Source organism: Podarcis pityusensis, assembly GCF_964106645.2.
Source record: "Podarcis pityusensis genome assembly, chromosome: 9".
Taxonomy (NCBI): Eukaryota; Metazoa; Chordata; class Lepidosauria; order Squamata; family Lacertidae; genus Podarcis; species Podarcis pityusensis.
This window is the reverse complement of record NC_138034.1, coordinates 33,748,328-33,770,104: the sequence shown is the minus strand read 5'-3', so window position 1 is coordinate 33,770,104 and position 21,777 is coordinate 33,748,328. Positions and strand designations below refer to the sequence as shown.

General features: G+C 44.2%; 1 protein-coding gene across 1 annotated transcript; it reads right to left on the bottom strand.

The window, feature by feature from the left end:
- Positions 1-1,441: 1,441 nt before the first annotated feature.
- TMEM192 (transmembrane protein 192) lies at positions 1,442-20,425 on the bottom strand. Its single transcript, XM_081021795.1, has 6 exons — positions 20,304-20,425; positions 15,576-15,725; positions 12,723-12,987; positions 9,846-9,980; positions 4,554-4,656; positions 1,442-3,624 (listed from the first exon to the last, which is right to left on the bottom strand). Exons 1-6 carry the CDS (start codon positions 20,358-20,360, stop codon positions 3,501-3,503), a joined length of 834 nt encoding a protein of 277 aa, XP_080877921.1. The 5' UTR covers positions 20,361-20,425; the 3' UTR covers positions 1,442-3,500.
- Positions 20,426-21,777: the final 1,352 nt, after the last annotated feature.

Genomic DNA, 21,777 nt, shown 5'->3' with positions numbered 1-21,777 from the left:
CCAATTGCAAGAGGCTGGCAGGCCTGGGAAAGACCTCCATTTTCCTCCAGCAAATGAGAGGTCAGCTGGTATCGGCTTCCATTTGCATGCTGATCAATTGTTTTCCATGGTCTAATATTTACGCACAGGAAGAGCAATCAATTCATAGGCAGTTTCGTCTCCAAACACATTGTAATGCACCAGAGGTACTGAACCAGTTCCCACAGTGACACTGCTTTCATGTCTCTGGGGTTATCTCAGGATTAGGCTATTTGATAGCCTTCCCCAGGCAGATTGCTTTTCCCTTTAATTACCCTTCACTGGAAAAGTTTTGACCCTAGCTCCATGGATATGTCTTGAACAGACTGCGCTCCTATTTAAGGCCTTGAAACAATATGGCAGATTTTTTATATGACAAATTCAATCCAGCCAGCAAGACCAGCACAGTTCACCAGGAGTGGGAAGACACAATGAAGGAAAATAGGTGCCATGGAGAAATGATGCTTTTCTTGACATTTACCCACTGTTTCTCAAGCTTTCAGCTCTTAAAGTTATCTTTTTTTAAAGGAGTTATAAACATTGATAAAAGAACTCAAATTATGTTGGGCAAACTTACTTTTAAAAAAATATCTACTTCTCATGACACCTTCGGATGTTCCCATTTTCTCTCTCAAGATTAGAAAAAAAATAAGGCAAACCATACTTTTTATCATAAAATCCTTCCCCATGCAGGCAGCTATCCCAATTGCTAAATTTTATTTCTGCATGATACTAATTCGTCTATGGGACACAACAATAAGCAAATTTGTACCGACGAGTCATTTAATGCAAGAATCCAGTTTTGCATTGTCCTTTAACCCCACCAGCAATGGGGTGGGTCAATATTCACTTCTGCCAGTATTTAATTTATGCACAACTCACCAACAATAGGAGCCTTGAGAGAACTCTTGCTTTAAATTAATATATCTAGCTGCTACAGAGAAAACATTCTAAAAACTACAGTAAATATATGAAAGCAAGTAGAACTCAATGTTCCTTTCCAACTTTTGGAATGCAAAGTTTTCCCCATTATGCAAACGCTATTCCAGGGGTCATCTTTCCAGCCAATAATTTCAGAATAAAGCATTTAGAGGATGCTACTAGGTAAATGGGTTCAATGCAATTTAACAGGCTAAAAGAGTAGACCTGGCTGATGTCAACAGAAGATGTGATTTAACAACTGGGTTCTACACGATAAGCAGATTTTGCACAGGTGCCCTAGGTTCAATATTCTGACATTGACTCAAGCCTTCAATTTACTGTGACTTTCTTACGGTTCTAGGCACTTAGCTGTGACTTACCAGACTCAATGGCAAGAATAACACACCAGCAGGCGTTTACGAAGACCTCCAGTCTCAAGTGCTCTACCCCAATGCAAGAGCACAAGAATCTTTATCTTTAGCTAGCAGCAGACTAAAGTGAGTAGGGTTTGTTGCGTTTATTATTTCACATTTAGTACAAAACAGAGAATGAGTCACATACAAATCAGATCAAAACCTGAGTGTCCTTTTAAAAAAGGAAAAGTATACATATTTCTTCCTCCACTTCTTAATAAAATCCCAACTGTGTTTAAGGCACAGCTAACAAGGAAAGAACATGTTAAGTGTCAGAAGCCGCCAGTTGCAGTTTTTCTATACTGTCCCTTAAACAATACTATATACATCTCTCACTGAGCAGTGGATTAACAGTCTGTTTGCATGAAGTGTGATAGAATGGTATGCTTTTGTTCTCTCTAAACTAGATCGCAGCATATGTTTGGAAAATCCTCCTGTTTGTTTAAGTGTTTGTCTTTCTACAGAAATATTGACTAAGATATACAAAAAAAAACCCAACAGAAAACAAAAAAACCACCCAGCCTTTGTTGGCAGCAAAGTGGCATAGCAGACAAATGACAGCTGTTTGTAGCTGGATGGGGAACTTAAAGGGGGAATGCGTCCCAACGATTAGCATCTACAGAGTTCAATCAAATACAGAGATTAGACATTTAAAGCAGAGTTGAACCTATAAACACTTCTGTGAGCCACTTGGCTTCAGGGGGAGAAATGCCGACATTTTCAAAGACAGCAGACACTGGATACTATCCTGTAAAGTGAAATATTTGCAGCAACGATCATGGCAGATTCAAACTGTATGTCAACATTGTAAGAAAAATGCTTTTGTTAGTTAACTTTTATCCATTTCTAAACTTCAGCGCCATGAAGCATGTGTGAATCACTGTGATGCAAATTTTTTGGGGTTTTCCTGTCTGTGTATATATCCCATATGAAGGATTAGATAAACAAGTAGTTTTCCATGAGAATAATTTAAGGACTGTTTTTTAAGCAGGACACACCTTGGTGGCCAGGGAAGGGGGACATGTGATCCCCTGGATGTTGCTGGACTGAAGCTTCCATCATCCCTGATTGTTGACCATGATGGCTGGGGCTGAAGGAGCTGCAATCCAACAACACCAGGAGGGCAAGAGGTACTCAATTCTCCCTGAAATACGTTTACACATAGCTTGTTAACATGCAGGTTCTTACGTTATGCCCATGCACTGTCCCCTTAATTATTCTCACTTATTTCCAGCTAGCAAGACAAGCAGAGAGGTTTAAGCAGAAGGGATAACCGATCTGCAAAAAGAAAAAGAAAAAGCTGGAGGCAGTGAACAACATATTTTCAGTACGCAACCATTTGCTGACAACAGGATACTGGCATTTATAACATGTGATAATGCAACACGTGAACAAGCCAGAAGAACTGGCTTCTCTGACTGCCAGCCTCATCTTGCCATCCTTGTCTGGAGTGATGCTTGAAATGTCATCTATACAACTGCCTTGGGACTAGCTACTGAATGCTTCACTTCTCTTTCCCACTTGTCTAAGTGTCGTCTCCATACCGCTTTGGATCAGTCCCTGAATTTACAGTGCTACTTGTCATCATGAGTGCACTTACACTGGTGAAAGTCTCCCGGAGTCAGTTGTGACACCCTATGGGATCTTGCCACTGTGAGGTCATCCATCGCAGCCGCAGTATAGAAACTAACAATCCTTAATTGATGGCCTTACCAATTACCAAATAAATGCACAGTATATTAACATTTTGATACTTGATACTCAGGTGTTTGCTTCATACTGGTTTGAAAAAAGATGGCATTCAAAACAACGACTAAAATCTTTGGAAATCTGCATCACTTTCAAATCAGAGAGTTGAAAGAACCAAACAGACAACTGATTGAGGTGCTTTTCCCCTGGTTAATGCCTGCTCTCTGTACAGGAGGGATTTTTTTGGGGGGGGGGGATCTCAAAAATAAAAGTGTCCTTTAAAAACCAAGCAGCTTTAAGCACCAAGCCAGATGAGGTCCGACAGCTGCTCAGAACCAGGACTGAAAACCTGTCACTGCAAACTTGCGTAAGATGTGTTTGCTGCTGTCAGAGGACGAGTCAATATTCAAGTTAGTCCGCCATTTTTAACACTGTTTGGCCACTGTTTCCTGGCCACGGCTAGCCCCTGCCCTGCTGGGATGTTAAAGCCAGCATCTTCTGGCTCAGTAGAGCATTGTGTCGTTTAAGGTATTCTATCACATCTCCTTGTTTTTCAACTACTTCTTCCAAGCTTGAGGCTTCCCTAAAAGACAAATTCAAACCACGTTACTTACAGAACATTATCATCTTCCATCTCAACCATGTGAAACTTAAGAAGGCAACAGCAACTCTTCCCCCTACTGGACACCCTCCTACTCCCAAAATGCATTTACATACTGATCTCAGATTTGTTTAGTTATACGATGCCTTTTGGGGAACAGACCACCCAAGGTGGAACACAGTTACCTTAACACAATGAATACAGAAATATCAAATAATCAGAACAAAGGAGCATCATTAACGCCTATTAAAAAGTCAAGTAAAACACTTACACCGACTCTTAGTAAAATAACCCTTATGCTTTATGATGGCTTTGGCCTAAAGACAAATATGTATTAAAAAGTTCTATATTTGGTGGAATATAGAAATCTCAAGATATGTCCAGCAATATTACTTATAGTTTCAGCTCCATGTTAAATAAAGGAAGGCTGTTACGCTATTTTGGTGGCTTACAGATTTGACTGGTTCAACAGGTTATGTGTGCATTTATTTCTTGAACCTTCAATAACCACAGCCACTGCCAGCTGTCATATATCTATTTGGCACCAAGTGTCTTCCAAGCATATGAAAAAAATCACTGTGTCTTCAGATATGCACCAAGGAAGGAACAAATGAACTAACAAAAGTAGTAGATAAACACAGTTCCCAATTCAGAGGACGCAGCTAAGCCCAAAAGTGTTTATGTAGATAAGCCACATACAGAGTTGTCAACTGTACGTCAATCAAGTCCAGCATGTCATTAACCATGACAGTACCAAGCTACACAAATACCAGTGATATCTATGGTTACACTCTCAGTAATGGTGCAGAACATTATGTTGGCATCTATCAAGAAGTCAGACTTCATTTTTCCAATAAATGCTATTTGTTACCTAGTGCACAGGAGGAATAATGAGTAACAGGAGATGTTACCTGAATCCAACTTCTGAGGTAGTGTGATTAGGATAAGCATACATCTGCTCTTCTTCTATGACATCAGGTCTTGGTTTTGCCCGGTTAAAGTTGCTTACCTTTACTGTAATTAGAAAAGGGGAAAGCTACAATGTGTGCAGTCTGACACCGGAAATATAAATTGACAGTTCAGAAGACTTTTAAATACAGAACCATTTTAATTTCTAGAACAATGAGAGGGAACCTGTGGCCCTCCACCTGTTGCTGCATTTTATTTCCCATCATTCCTGACCCCTGGACCATTCTGGCTGGGGCTGATGGAAGTCCCAACCACACCTGGAGGGGGTTCTCCATTTCTGTTCTACCATTTGCTCCACCCACAAAAGAAAAAGAAGATTGCTACAAGATGGGACTTTCCTTCTGGCTCCATTCCATACATTAACACAACACACTCCATGAGCCAGGTATAGCTGACCTGAGTTACAAACATGCAATATCCTACTTTTCCACATCTGGACCACAGCCAATGCATGTTGAGTGACCTGTGTTGTGTTCCTAGGTCTGCTTAAAGGTAAAGGTAAAGGTAAAGGGACCCCTGACCATTAGGTCCAGTTGTGACCGACTCTGGGGTTGCGGCACTCATCTCGCTTTATTGGCCGAGGGAGCCGGCGTACAGCTTCCGGGTCATGTGGCCAGCATGACTAAGCTGCTTCTGGAGAACCAGAGCAGCGCACGGAAACGCCGTTTACCTTCCCGCCGGAGCGGTACCTATTTGTCTACTTGCACTTTGACGTGATTTCAAACTGCTAGGTTGGCAGGAGCTGGGACTGAGCAACAGGAGCTCACCCCGTTGCGGGGATTCGAACCGCTGACCTTCTGATCGGCAAGTCCCAGGCTCTGTGGTTTAACCCACAGCGCCACCCACATCCCTTTAGGTCTGCTTAGAGTACTGCTATTGTTGTTTTGATTTACATTCAGTACAACAGGCCCCTGCCTAGAGAAACCAACAATTGAGCACAGGGGGAAAAGAGGAAAAGGAAGAGAAGCAGAAAATAGGAGAAAGCAGGGAACGTGCAGCTGAATATGTTACTTAGGCAGATTTACTACCCATAGCAAACCCATAAACAATGCTTGAAAGCTGAAGCCCAAGAGGGAAAAACTGATCATCTTTGCAATGAGTGTGACAGTGGGAAATGGCATGTTTTATACCACTTTCGGCCAGTTACGAAAAAATAATTGGCGGCTTAATTTTACAGACCAGTTAATGTGGTTTGGCGAGTCCCCTTCAACCGTCCCTAATCGGAATGCTTAAATTCATCTGATCTCTTTGGCAAAAGATGGTGGAGGAAGTTCCTTTTTAAGAGAGTTCCACTGTCAACACAATGCTTCATTCTCATCTACTCAGTCAGCATCTCCTTTTGAATAGGAACTTTCTTCTTCTCTCCCCCCTCCTATCTCCCCCCATAGAATTACTATACTAGACCACCTGTTGTGTACAAGCAGGTTGCATGACTGATCAGAAGAATAACCAAGGCAGATGTGTCAGCAAGCTGTAAAGTAATCAGCTGAGTTTGGCTCTCAACAACATCAGAATTCAGCTATTCATGACCGGATCAGATTACCCCGGCACATGCATTCCAGGACATTTAAGGCAATTGTAACCCAACAGGTGTCCTGAAGGGTTCAGATACACAACTACTTCATTTGGGAAGGTTGGTGGTAAAAGAAAGATCATGAAAAGATAAGAAAGTTGATGATTCTCTTAAAAAACTGAATTTTCAGGCAAGGGTGTCATTGCTCATGTAGCCCAACCAGGGGCATCAACACACAAGAGGTCCAGAGGATATCAAGGTTTGCAGAAGAAAAATAAGTCTTTAGAAAACACCTATAGGGGCAAGGCCCACAAAATAGTCGGATAAGGCTCAAGGGCAACCAATGGCCACAGAATGCTCACTGAATGTGTGCGGTGGTGTGCGAATAAAAAAGACAGGAAGGAGAAATGAAGCGACACAAACCCTGAGCAAAAGGACTGCAACGTTTTGTTGTAGGTTCCACTTGTGAACTCTAACACAGAGGTCGGGAACCTCCAGCCCACCACTCTAATTAGGTCCAACATGGGTCCCAATTGGGCCATTTTCTCCAAAACCATGCCCAGCTGCCCCATTCCTGACTTTATACATAATGTCAGGCAAGAAACAAGTGTATGGACATGGCTACAAAGGAATTCCTGGGAGCTCGAAGTAAGTTCTTGACTGTTCCTTTGCAAGTGGAGCAGGCCAACAGCCCAATGGGAAGGAGACGAGGGAGCTCACTGTCAGCAAACCCCATCTCATCCATTTGTAGGCGAATTTTGAGTAGAGGTTCCCAGGGCCACTTTCACAATGGGCAAAGGCAAAAGACACATGGCAAAGTAGTAGCGGGATTGTTATGTGCCTTCAGAGAAAAAAATAACAACTTCCGCTAGATCTACTTTCATGTGTGCATTTAATGCAGGCATCCCCAAACTCAGCCCTCCAGATGTTTTGGGACTACAACTCCCATCATCCCTGACCACTGGTCCTGTTAGCTAGAGGTGATGGGAGTTGTAGTCTCAAAACATCTGGAGGGCCGAGTTTGGGGGTGCCAGATCTTATGGAACGTGGTTTACACAAAGTAAATCTTTGTTTAATTAGCAGGATGTGTACACGCTCCATACATCTGCATGCAGTCCCCTAATCCACTCTTTGTGCAAACTTGACAGTATGCCAAGCCACTGCAGTTAACTATAGCTTCTTGTCACGTGAGAACCAGGAACAACAAGCAAGGAAGCAAAAGCTAACTTTAAACCATGACTTACACATGCTGGCTTGGCCACATAAGCCAGTGCCCACCACCACCCAAGCTACACCTCTGAAACACCCACCCGCATTGTATATTTTAATCTGCAAATGCAAGTACACTAAGTAAAGGTTAGATGCTATTTAAACATTAAAAGAGTGCCCTGTGTAGTTTTCATAGGAGGCAAAAAAAAGGAGAACTAATTAAAGGGTCAAACGACCCAGGGCTTTCTAATTCCCAGGGTTTCCTTGTGCATGCAGAAGAAAGCGCAGAGGATGTGTGCACAAAGTGTGGATGTGTGCTGTCTTATTAATACAGGATTTAATCATCCAGATGTGGCCGCTATCTGCGGCCATCACATGTAAATTGTGGTTTTGGAAGCCCGTTAACTTTGTGCTTGTGCCTGGACTGTGACATCACACTGAGCCTGCATTTGTGTGGAGTCTCAGAGGGGCTCCGAAAGCAGCAAGGCCAGCACAGAACCATCATACGAATTCTCCTCTCTTTAAAAACATGAAGAGCTCACTCCTTTAATGTAGGAGCTGACAGATCAATTATTTACACCCAAGAGCTGCTCTGCTGGCAGGGTCGAAAGTCAATGCAGTCTCCCTGGCCTCCCTCTTAAATCAGCAGCACTGCCACCGTTTCCTCCCTGCAATATTTTACAACGCATCATGATTCCCTCTTGCCTCCCTGCTAACGCTGTGAAGTTCGGCAGCTTTAACTTCTGTCTTCCTAAAGGAGGGAGGAGACTCAAGAACTGCACTGCCCTGCAGGTGACATCAGGCTGCAGTCCAGACCTCAAGTTCTGTCAATTGTGCTGGCACTTTTCAGAAGCAGGGTCTTGCCTCCTTCCACGGCTGCCATACGTACAAAAATGAAGAGCCTTGCACTACATGGGCAGAGACGCAGCTGCCTATCAGTGCCAGGCAAGAAACCCCTCAAAACAGCTGCTCCTCCACAAAGATGGCTCTCACTGCCAAGCGAGAGATTTCTAGATCAACAGCTGCATTTTGTGTGTCCTCTCTTCTACACTATTAACTGCCCAAAACCCTTGGGATAGGACAGTGTAGGAGCTTAAACAACGTCTTAGCGTCGGGCAATGAACTCTATCCCTCCATCTGGGCATTTTGGATCAATGCAATAGAATGAAGTTAGAAACGCTTGAATACGTTTCAGCTTCTTTGCATTTATCTAAGGTCAAGTAGCTATGCACGTTGTTAAAAATACACACTTCATTGACAGAATAAGGTTGTACAAACTTGAATCTGATAATAGGTCAGTCGGTAGAGCATGAGACTCTTAATCCCAGGGTCGTGGGTTCGAGCCCCACATTGGGCAAAATATTCATACATTACAAGGGGTTGGATTAGATGACCTTTGGGGGTACCTTCCAACTCTCCAATTCTATTCTTCTAATAGGGATGACCCTATTGGGATGACCCTATCACGACTTTATACAGCAACATATGAACAAGCTTCATTCTTCCACATGGAGCCATTTCCCTGCTCCCCTTGCACAAGTGAGCTGGGAAGTCTCAGTTCAGTACTGTTTCCTGTTATGTTTAAACCCGTAAACTGTGGTCAAAATCTGTATTAGGGCAGCCCTTTTATTACGCCAACCAAAATGTCACAATTTTTTTTTTTAATGGATTTGATAACCCGCTTTATCACTACCCGAAGGAGTCTCAAAGCTGCTAACATTCTCCTTTCCCTTCCTCCCCCACAACAAACACTCTGTGAGGTGAGTGAGGCTGAGAGACTTCAGAGAAATGTGCCTAACCCAAGGTCACCCAGCAGCTGCATGTGGAGGAGCGGAGAAGTGAACCCGGTTCACCAGATTACAAATCTGCTGCTCTTAACCACTACACCACACTGGCTCCCACATAGTGCACAATGTTTCAATTCCCCAGAACTGAATACATAGTGTACAATGTTTCAGTTCCCCAGACTCATCAGTGTAGATGGGCAATCAAAGCAAGGAGGAAATGGAAGAAAAAAATGTGGCTGGCAGGGAAGCCATTTAGTCGGCGTTTGCCAAGAATTTCAAGATGAAATGTGGGAGACAGTAACATACAAAAGTATGCCATGCAGGTTTTAGGCTGCTGGGGGAGGAGAATCTGACAATGGCCAATTCTGCTTCCACGGAAGTGTAAAATCCAGCTGTTCCCCAGGTCTTGGCCAAAACACAGATTTCTCGATAGGGCAAAAACAGGAATAGAGAGAAACTAGGCAGATTAAGACTCCCCAGCTTGTTTGGTTACTAACATAAAGGCAGGATTGAAGCAGCTGCATATGAGTGCACAAGGCCCGTTCTTGTATAGCCTTATTAAGCCAAGATATAACCATCCAAGCCATCAGATTATTAACTCTTAGCAGGCCCCTTGGGTCAAGCTAATCTTAGCAATGAATCTGAAAAAAAATAAAGTGGTAATTCTGTGGCCTAGTGGCCAGTCTAAGTGGCTTATACATGCAAGGCAATGCTGCTGCTCTTACCTGTGTAGACAACCACACATATCAACGAACACAATAGTTCCACGCTCAAGATTCCCAGGATGAAGCAGAGATACATTTTATTGTGATCAGGAAAGGAATGTTGCGCTGACAAAATCAGCAGTAAAGCTATATTACCTATTAAAAGACACAGATGAGACATGTTAAGAACCCAGCCGTCTAGATTGCTTCCAGAAGTGGCTCAAGATAACCCCCAAATACATAAACCAGCATTAACTCTGAACTAATAGTCATACTCAGCTGACTCTCTCGGTCATGAGTGAAAACAGGCACTGAGCACATTCTCAACCACGCACAGCCTCCTTTTGATGGCCAGTGGCTTTACTATAGGATAAGAAAGAGGAACAGACCCTTGTGCTTATTTCAGCTGCACTTTTCAGTTTTCTGTTCAAGCTAAATGCCATGGAAGATGTTTCCAAGTTGTCACTAGCAAATGTATATTCAATTGCATGCAACAAGATGCAGAGTTTGAACTTAAGGTAAAATGTTTTACAGTACGTATGGCTTAGGATTACTAAGAACACATCTGAAGTACTGGTTACGTTTATCCATTGGACTAGATTTCACCAGCTTGATGCCTTCCAGTTGGGAATTGCAGCCGAGAACATATGACTGACAGTAAGATGCTGATGTCTGCATTAGACTGTTCCCTTCCTTTTCCACTTCTCTTAACACACCTATGATCAGAGATCCTTACCCACCTCACCACCCGTGCACCATGTTTGACAGGCCAAGTCCCGCACACATCAGGGGCCCCAGTTTCCTTTGGAATCAAATTGCATGGACAAAGGAACAGTTAATCAGCTGGTCTGCTGTGTTAGCAAAGCTCCCATCATGATGGGTGTTTGCAAAGGCCTTGTAGGAGCCTCTGATTATGGTGACCGCAAAACTCACTTTCAAGAAAGTCGTGTCTTTACCTACCCCCTATCAGGTGTGGGGCACATGCATGTGGCTTGGCTGAAGTGGCCTCACAGGTCAAATGGCGAGGGCTTGGGAAGCCTTGAGAGCCAATGGTTTCCCACCACTACACTGCTGAAGTCACTAAGGATTACTGTTTCGACCTCACATTTTGCCCTCAGGTTTTCACAGACATGTTCTAAAGTTTTTCAGCCACACAGTGCTTCAAGCACTAATCATTACTGTATACTGCAAGAAAAGCTATTGTCCTTACAACCAACACTATCTAGCCAAAAGCTCCTTCTATAGTGTGATCTTTCATATTAAATCTCCAGAGCTCCACCTAGTGGCCACTTCTAAACACTGCAGCCATACTGTGGCCAACTTGATAAGTAGGGCAAACTGCACACAAAGAAAGCAGCTCTATTTAAGTATTAAAGCCCACAGTTTTCAGTCAATATGCAGGCACTTGCGTCCCCACTCTGGTTGTTACAAAAACAATGGGTGTATGGAAAATTCATTAATCTGTTAACTGAAGATTTCTTGCATCAGTAAACAGAGAAGGAAAATAACTCAAGAGCCCAACATTTCAATTTGAGCAAAAGTAGGCTTTTGACCAAGGACTGGTTTGTTCATGAATTACTCATTATTCAGTTCCTATCTGAGATTATAGAGGGCATGATAGTGCTCTTCAAATATTTGCTTCTTAGAGGAAGAAAGTGACTAAATTCTGGGGCACCAGACATCTAATGGGTTTAAGTTAAAGGAAGGCAGATTTTGGCTGGAAACTTCTTGACTGCAAGAGAAGTTCAGCAATGCAGCAGATTATTTAAAGGCGTGATGGGGTCTCCCATGCTGGGGGTTTTCAAGTCAAGGCTGAACAGCCATCTGTTAAATGTCAACATGCAATGGGTTTATTACATACTGCAACATACTTCTATTGTACTTCTGCTTCCCGAGCATCAGGTTGAGGCTGTAACTCTAGGAGCAGCCGCCGAGACCACATAACACCAGTCTTGAAAGACCTACATTGGCTCCCAGTACGTTTCCAAGCACAATTCAAAGTGTTAGTGCTGACCTTTAAAGCCCTAAACGGCCTCGGTCCAGTATATCTGAAGGAGCATCTCCACCCCATCGTTTCGCCCGGACACTGAGGTCCAGTGCCGAGGGCCTTCTGGTGATTCCTTCACTGTGAGAAGCCAAGTTACAGGGAACCAGACAGAGGGCCTTCTCGGTAGTGGCACCCACCCTGTGGAACGCCCTCCCACCAGATGTCAAAGAGAACAACAACTACCAGACTTTCAGAAGACATCTGTAGGCAGCCCTGTTTAGGGAAGCTTTTAATGTTTGATGCATTACTGTATTTTAATATTTTGTTGGAAGCCGCCCAGAGTGGCTGGGGAGGCCCGGCCAGATGGCCGGGGTATAAGTAATTATTATTATTATTATTATTATTATTATCTGACAGGGCTCAGATTCCTACCACACTGCCATCTCCTGTGATCAGGGTAGAAGCTAAAGTACCCACTCTTTCCTTGATCCATAGAGCCAGTGCCCCCCTTTGAGCTAACTGCAGTAAGGAATACCCTGGACATTATTAGGACAGTATGGCACATTTTGTCACAATGTACTAGTCAATTCCAGATAGCTATTGGAGCAAAACACCTCAAATGGCCATTTTTTTGCAGTTATGGTACCTGCAGTTGAGCTATTAGAGGAGAGATGTGGTATACATTAAGGAACAAAGTGGACTGAATACAAAATGCATTACAAAAATTACTGATAAATCTTGGCTTACCTTGAAGGCTTCATCTTGTCCAAGTCAGACCAAATACTAGAAAGATGCAGCGAAAGCTAGAACTGCACTGTTGTCATGACCATGTGAGATGCTTCATGCACGTAGAAGAATTCACATTTACAAACAAGAGATTGACAAGAGTGAGTCAGTAGGTTCAGGCTCACCTGTAGACTGAATTAGGAGTGGAAATCTCTTAAGATGCCTTGTGGCTCTGTAGATCTGGAGGTAGCCTTTCCTTCTGACCTTGCTATGGTGGAAGTGAATATACCGTTCGAGAAACAGATACAGTATCCAGAGAATTACTTTAGCAGTAACTATAACAGTTTGCACTTTAAGTGGGTAAGTGTAATGCTGAGGACACATATCTCCACTTGCATCAGGGTAAGAGCAGAATATGCCTGCCAGAAAAGCCAAAACAACAAAAGCAACCTAAGGAAGAAAAGAGAAAGAAAGAAATTTCAAATGCTCATCATCAAAGTCAAACACATCCAAGCCTGGCAGGTTTGCTCTAACTTTATTTATAACCATTTTCTATTGCTGATATGGCATCATTAGCCCATAATATGTTCTTATGCCTTCCCACTCAGAAGGAAAAATATAAGCCAACCTCCATCCTATTAGAATAATAGAACTGTAGAGGTGCAAGGGACCAGAAGGGTCATCTTGGCGAACCCCCTGCAATGCAGGAATCTTATGCCCGACGTGGGGCTCAAACCCACAACCCTGAGATTAAGAGTCTCAAGCTCTGCTGACTGAGCTATCCCAGTACAGTGGTGCCCCGCAAGACGAATGCCTCGCAAGACGGAAAACTCGCTAGACGAAATGGTTTTCCGTTTTTTGAGCTGCTTCGCAAGACGAATTTCCCTATGGGCTTGCTTTGCAAGACGAAAATGTCTTGCAAGTTTGTTTCCTTTTTCTTAACACCGTTAATACAGTTGCGACTTGACTTCGAGGAGCAACTCATAGAACGCAGTGTACATAGTAGCCTTTTTTGAGGTTTTTAAAGACTTTGGTGATTTTTGAAGCTTTTCCAAAACTTCTTTTGCAGCCATTTGGTAAGTTAAGCTTTTAAAACTTTTTTGGGTGGGTTTGGATTTTGGGTTGGGGTGTTTGGAATTCAAGGACTTGGTGTTGGGGAGGGGTTTGCAAGAATCTGGAAGCTTGTGTGCTTTTTTCTGCATTTTTATGATTTTCTGTGACCACTGGGCCACTCTGCTGTTTTTTTAAAAAAATTCTGGATTTGAATTTCTGTGTGGTGGGTGGCTGGGGGAACAGTTGGGGAGGGGTTTGCAAGAATCTGGAAGCTTGTGTTTTTTTTCTGCATTTTTATGATTTTCTGTGACCATTGGGCAACTCTGCTGTTTTTTAAAAAAAATTCTGGGTTTGAATTTTGAAATGCTCTTTACAGTATGTGTGACTTTAAAGAGCACTTAATAAACTCTTGTTGTACCAAATTTGGCTTTGTTTGGACTTTTTTTGACCATAGGAACGCATTAATTGATTTTCAATGCATTCCTATGGGATTTCGTGCTTCGGAAGACGAAAAATTCGCAAGACGAAAAAATTCGCGGAACGAATTAATTTCGTCTTGCGAGGCACCACTGTATTGACACAGTAATGATGGGAAGTGACACATGCACATGCAAATGCCAGTGAGCTCAGCCTTCCCCCAAACGAATCTCTGGGGCTGGTAAACAGTGGCCAGTAGAAGGCAATGAAGGTGACCCCCAACCTGAGCAGGACAGCACAGAAATGAAGCTGCCCATTCTGTTATCACCAACTCTGAATGCAAGTACTTTAATCCGAGTGAGAGCCACCTGGCCATTACAGCTGGTGGTGGTGTGTGCATTATCCCAGTTCTCCACAGGAACAGTCCCTATCCCCTCTTGCTTTTGCCACCAAGACAGCTTTGACTGTTTCTAGGGGAGGACTTTTGATTGCATAGCCCTCTCCAGCAGGATTTTTTTTTTTGGCGGGGGTGGAGGTGGTTCTTAACAAAGCAGTATTATTGTGCTTATGAAGTCCTGGTAAACAGAAACACACAGCTGTTTTGGGGCAGCTCCATTTCACTTTTCTACTGATCAGCATGGTGCCACCAAGTTTGGTACTGGAAGGAAGGCTATAAAAGCTTGATTCTCACTGGAGCAGGATGGCATCAGCATATGGAACAGGGACATAGACACAATTATTGTTGTCTGCTTGCTTCTCAAGCCAACAAAACTCTAGGGATGAAGGTTGGGCAGTAACTGCTTTCCCCAACTTGCTGCCTGCAAGGTATTTTGAGATTTCATCCATGCCTTAGGTAAAGGTAAAGGGACCCCTGACCATTAGGTCCAGTCGTGGCCGACTCTGGGGTTGCAGCACTCATATCGCTTTACTGGCCAAGGGAGCCGGGGTACAGCTTCCGGGTCATGTGGCCAACATGACTAAGCCGCTTCTGGCGAACCAGAGCATCGCACGGAAATGCCGTTTACCTTCCTGCTGCAGCGGTACCTATTTATCTACTTGCACTTTGATGTGCTTTCGAACTGCTAGGTTGGCAGGAGCAGGGACCGAGCAACAGGAGCTCACCCCGTCGTGGGGATTCGAACCACCAACCTTCTGATTGGCAAGCCCTAGGCTCTGTGGTTTAACCCACAGCGCCACCCACGTCCCCATCCATGCCTTAGTGCTTTCTAATTTCCAGGTGCATCAGTTTGGTTTGTCATCCCACTTGCTCTGCATGCTGCCACCCTCTGGCCTTAAAGAGCAGGGACAGACAGAAAATGCGACCACAACAGAACACTTCTGGAAAGGGCTCACAGGAAACTGACTGGGCTGACCCTTCCACCTTTTAAGTGGCCAAGGAGGAGAGCCATGTCACACTTGTCTGCTGGGGAAAGAGCTACTCTAGTGGCTGCACAGGAGATGCCTGAGGAAGAGGCCAGCGCTGCTACTCGCTCGCTCAACTGAAGGCCTGGGGGCAAACTGCACCTCTGCATCACTGAATTTATCCAAATAACTCATCGGCAACTTACATGCATGAGCAGCAAAATATTGGCAATGCCGACTGTAGGTATGGCGTGGAACCTTGGACACATCCTGGAATGCAATGCATGAGGTGGAAGGAGCGGTGCATCAAGCAAAGGGTCGTCATCCATGCTGTGCGTTATCTCTGAAACAGATCCCTGAAATAGATTTAGCAACATAACGTTCAAAACAGAAAACCAAGAGAAACTCAGTGGGATTTACTCCCATGTACAGTTTTGTTTTTGAAAGAGTGTGCTGTATTTTTGCAAACCAGTTCTTAAAGAACTGGGGTTGACCAATGTGAAATAGTCCCAATAAACTGAAGGTAAGCAATATTGCCTGAACTGGCAATAAATATTGCCCACACTAGTTTAGCACAAACACCAATGCAGTTTTTCTACGTGAATGTGAACTTGCTTAAACTAATTTATGGTTTTCAATGTGCTCATCTACATTTAAGGTTTTAAATAGGAACTTAAGGAGAACTAGTAAAGCTCAATGAGATAAAAGTGATGCCCATGAGATCATTTATCTAACATAAACCATTTAGGGGTTTTTTAAGAAATAACATCACACATAATCACAGGATAATTGCCCAACTCATTTTTCCTGTCCTACACAAGCATTTTTGGCGTTGTCCTGCCAGAATGGAAAACTACTTCAGTTTTAGTAAAAAGGAATGAGAAAGGCATGTGATCTAGTTTAGTCCTTGAAAAATTCAACCAAGTTTACTTTAGAAGGCATCACTTGAGCTCTTTTACTGTTCCCAAAGACAGCTCAATCTTATCTAAATTAGCACAGAAGTCAACATTTACCTTAATGGGTAACCAACCCCTTGCAAGTTTGGCACCATGTGTAAAATAGTCTCCTTGCACTTCAAACTTGTTTTAAACATTGAAACTGCTCATATTTGGAAGATAAAAATATTTCCTAATAATTCAGTTTAAATGCCCACTTTCAAATTTCAGAAGCTCCAATATATGATCACTGTGATCCTCAGGTTTTGAAGATATAATGCACTAAAGAAGGCAAAATTCACTATACAATTTTGGAAAGCTAGCCAGCGCTTAATTTAACTCCTGTCTAATCAATGCTGGTACCCCAATATTTATTTGGAGCTAATATTTATTTGGAGCTGTATATGCATTGAATGGACAGCTGCCACATTACACAAGGAACACTACCATGTAGCCTCAGTCCTGTGTGAAGTGTTGCAGAGTGGAGTGCTCCTGTCAGCCAGCCAATGCACAGCACACCCACCAACAGCCAGAAGTGCATAGCCACAGGGCACCCAGTGTTCTCAATGGGCTGTTCTGAGGGTTCTCCCTTAGGGTTCCTGCTTTAGGAAGCCACAGGGCTCTGCCAGCCCAGACAATAACCTTCTTCTTGGGCATGGATACCATGTGGGCTACATAAGCTACAACATTCATACCTTAACATCAGAAACAGAGATCCCAATAGTAACTGTAGAAGGCTCAATAGTCATGTCTGCTTTACAGAACACCAAGCGTGATATTCAACTAAGTCTTATTTTGAGTAGACTCACTTAAATTAATGGATCTAACTTCCATCATTAATTTCAGCGGGTCTACTCTGAGTAAAACTTAATTGAATATCACCCAAACAAATTTACTTAACACACTTCTAATTTGCTCTTCAACAAATGGAGTAAATAAGTTTCGTATTCTCTGCTTTAAAAAAAACAGCCCTCCCTTGGGCTCTAGAGAGATAGGCAGATGCCCCAAAATGTAAGATAATAATAATAATAATAATAAATTTTATTTATATCCCGCCCTCCCCAGCCAAAGCCAGGCTCAGGGCGGCTAACAACAAACAAATAATCAAACAATCAAATAATCCAACATTCTAAAACATTTCATTATAAAAATTAATTAAAATCAAATTAATGGCAACCGTTAAGCAAAGTTCTGTGCAGGTTGCCGGAGGTGGGAGTCAGGCTGGGCCCTGACCAAAGGCCTGGCGGAACAACTCTGTCTTGCAGGCCCTGCGGAAAGATGTCAGGTCCCGCAGGGCCCTAGTCTCTTGTGACAGAGCGTTCCACCAGATTGGAGCCGCAGCTGAGAAAGCCCTGGCTCTAGTTGAGGCCAGCCTAACCTCTCTGAGGCCTGGGACCTTCAGGATGTTTTTATTTGCAGACCGTAGGTTCCTCTGTGGGGCATACCAGGAGAGGCGGTCCCGTAGGTACGAGGGTCCTAGGCCGTATAGGGCTTTAAAGGTTAAAACCAGCACCTTAAACCTGATCCTGATAGTTTTATATTTCCTAATCAAACTTCATTTTAACATAATACTGCAGTTTTACACCAGGTTCTTTTTAAGGGGACAGAGCAGGGTTCCTCCAACGACCACCAGTTTGAAAATGATTGGTCTTCTTTAAGAGCCTCGGAATCCCACCTTTCGCAAACTCAAGAGGCAGCCATTACAACAAACACAACTCTGCAATGCAAACACATTTTTAGCTTTGCTTTGAACATTTAAACCCAAAATAAAAGATATATTTGTTACATTGCTGAAAATTGCTTCCAGCATTTTTACCATTGGCTGTAAATAAAATTTGCTACAGATAACAGGGTCACTTATATCTAAAAATTAATAATTCCAGTTCAACACAGGACCTTTACGTTAACCCAATTGAATGCCGTCGTGTCCCCCCCCCCCCCAGCTTTTATCAAGGGCAGATATTTAAACATCCCCAGAAATGATAGACATTGCTTTGAATGTGCTGGACACTGTAGAACATATTCTTTTCTATCGTCCATTGTACAAACAGCTACGCAAATGCGTGCTATCCCCTTTTTGGGGTAATCTAACATCGCAGGACAATGAAAATATCAGATTCTATCTGTCTGACATTAACCTGGAAGTAACTGCAAAGGTGGCTGAGTTTGGTCAATAGTCTCTCAAAGTGGCGAATGGCACTATTTAGTGAGAAGAAATCCCAATGAAAATCCTCATTATATATTTTACATGGCTGTGTATTAGTATATATTTCAAAATTTTATGTATGAGTGTTTTATGATGGCCTATACTTGTAATGTCTAATACAGTGGTACCTTGGGTTAAGAACTTAATTCGTTCTGGAGGTCCGTTCTTCACTTGAAACTGTTCTTAACCGGAGGTACCACTTTAGCTAATGGGGCCTCCCACTGCCGCCACGCGATTTCTGTTCCCATCCTGAAGTAAAGTTCTTAACCCGAGGTGCTATTTCTGGGTTAGCGGAGTCTGTAACCTGAAGCATCTGTAACCCGAGTTACCACTGTAAATGTTTGGCAAAGTAAGTATGAATGTCTGTCTACAATATTTTAGAATAGAGCGAAATATTTGCAAACACTTCCTCTTCCAATCCTACTACAAGTATTCTGGTGTCTGTTTCTAATTGTGGCCCAGTAACTGCATGACTGTCACGAGACTTGAAGACTTTTATGCTGACAGGCCTATACAGTTGTCTGATATGTCCCCAGATTGCTTTTAAATGTTTATATGTTTATACACCACCCTGATGTTTTGCAAAACAGCAGAATAAAAATACCTTTATTTAAAAAAAACCAAAATAACCACAGATACTTCTCAACTCAGGAGCCGATTCTACTGTTAGGATCAACATCCCTTTACTAGATTTCCCAATAGTTTACCTGTTGCAGAGTCCTTCCCTGACATAACATTCAGAGAACTGACAAGCTTAAACAAAGCTTAAGTACATTCTTCATTGCCAATAGAGCCCTAAATGTCTTGGGACCCAAATTCTTGAAGACATGTGTCTCCCTATACAAAGGGTGGGCAATAAACTTTCTAATTAAAGCCCCCAAAGCAAGAAGTTCACAGAATAGAAGCACAGGACTGAAATAGCCATATTTTGGGGCTGCTGTGCTGGAATTCAATGAGGCCTTCAAGTAACTGGCAGACATTATGAAAAGATGCACTTCCAAATGGACAGTCAACAGACAGGACTCAATGGCTTTCAGGAGTTTTAACATGACTTTTTCCTAACCATCGTTTCGCTCACAATCAAAACAGTTTCCACACAGCTGGAAGCAGGAACTGAGGTTTTCAAGGCAAAAGCAAGCGTGTGATAGAAATCTCTGCGGTGGAGTCTATAAGCGTCCACGCCTTCTTTGCCCAGCAGCTGCGGTGTAGCAGCTTCAGTGCTGGTCTCACACCTGGGAGACCAGGGTGCAAATCCCCACTCAGCCACGAAGCTCCCTGGGAGACCTTGGGCCAAACACTGCCTCTCAGTCTAAACCTACCTGGCGGGGTTGTTGTGAGGGGATTAAACTGAGGAGCAGAACCACTAATATACCACCTTCTATCCGCTGGGGAGGGGGCGGCGGTTATAAATGCAATAAAAGCACACTGTGGCGCAGTGGGCCAGTGCATCTGGCTGCGAGGCAGAAGGTCGGCGGTTCGAGCCCACCCAGGGACGGCTGTGAGCAGAATTCCTACACTGCACAGGACTGGGCTGGATAACCCTCGGGGTCTCTCTCCCAACGATGCAATTCGACGACTCTCCGTTCAAGGGAAGAACCGTGTGCCCTCAGAACTCTTGGAAGCTCTCCGTTTTCGGGGATACTGGAGCAGCCACGGGGCTCAAAGAGGCGCGCCGTGAGATTCAGACGCCCTCCCGAGTCACGCGTCCTCCCGACCCGCTCCACCCCAAAGCCGCCTCTCCCCTTCCCATGTGCAGCCCGCGGAGCAGGACCCCTAAGCGGCTGGCGACTCACGTTATCCAGCTGTCGTGGCTGCTGCTGCCGCCCAGCCCCACTCGACACGCCGACCATCTTCTCCGCAGCTGCTTCCGGCCCCGACGCGCTCCACGCCCGTCTCTCGCGCGGCGCTGTCAGGTGTAGCGGACGCCCCGCCCTCCCGCGTCCCGTGCCCTCACGCAGCGCTGCTTCCGCCCAAACCTCCGCCCGCGACGCTATTGGACGGATGTTTCCCTCGCCCCGCGGTCTCTTTTCCCTTCGAAGCTCCGCCTCCCTGTCTGGGTTGCCGGAGAAGCGAAGAGAGGCGTGACATGAGGGGGGAGGCGTGGCCATGCGCCTGGCCAAAGCGGAGGAGCGCAGAGCGCTGGCGACTTGGCAGCGGCTCTGTAAGGACGCCAGTCCGACCTGCAGATTGGATTTGAGACTTTTATTTTTTTTGCATGCGAAGTGCATGCCACGGGTGGCGCTAAAGAAGCAATGGTTATTTAAATGAGGGTTCCTCCTGATTACTCAGCAGGGAGATGAGAACAGCCGCGTTCACACGCCGCACGTTTAAAGCGCTATGGTATCGCATTGAACGCTCACCGCTTCTCGCAAAGCGTTCTGGGAGTTGTAGTTTGTTAAGCGTGGTGAGTCCTGCCAGCCTAGCAGTTCGAAAGCACGTCAAAGTGCAAGTACAGTGGTACCTCGGGTTACATACGCTTCAGGTTACATACGCTTCAGGTTACAGACTCCGCTAACCCAGAAATAGTACCTCAGGTTAAGAACTTTGCTTCAGGATAAGAACAGAAATCATGCTCTGGCGGCAGCAGGAGGCCCCATTAGCTAAAGTGGTGCTTCAGGTTGAGAACAGTTTCAGGTTAAGAACGGACCGCTGGAACGAATTAAGTACTTAACCCGAGGTAGATAAATAGGTACCGCTCCGGCAGGAAAGTAAACGATGCTTCCGTGCACTGCTCTCGTTTCGCCAGAAGCAGCTTAGTCATGCTGGCCACATGACTCGGAAAAACTGCGGACAAACATCAGCTCCCTCAACCAGTAAAGCAAAATGAGCGCCACAACCCCAGAGTCGTTCGTAACTGGACTTAACTGTCAGGGGTCCTTTATAGTTGACTGGGAGCCCAAAGAGGAGGTGGCAAGGCAGGTCAGAAGTTGCAGAACAGCACACAAGCTTCAGGTGAGCAGGATAGGTTTCAGTGTATCTGAAGAAGTGTGCATGCACACAAAAACTTATACCCAGAACAAACTTAGTTGGTCTCTAAGGAGCTACTGGACAATTTTTTAATTTATTTCAGGTGAGCAGCTTGCTCTGATAAAAGTTGGGAGTAGACCGAGGCCTTTTAAGCCTCTTGGCAACAGCCTACCTCCTCCACCCTTCAGCCATTCACCAAGGACTTCAGAGTCTTAAAGAGCCAACTCCTGCCCTGAAGACAGGGCAGCAGACAGGGCTTGCAACCCACTCTGGGATTGGGAATGATGAAGGGAGACCTAG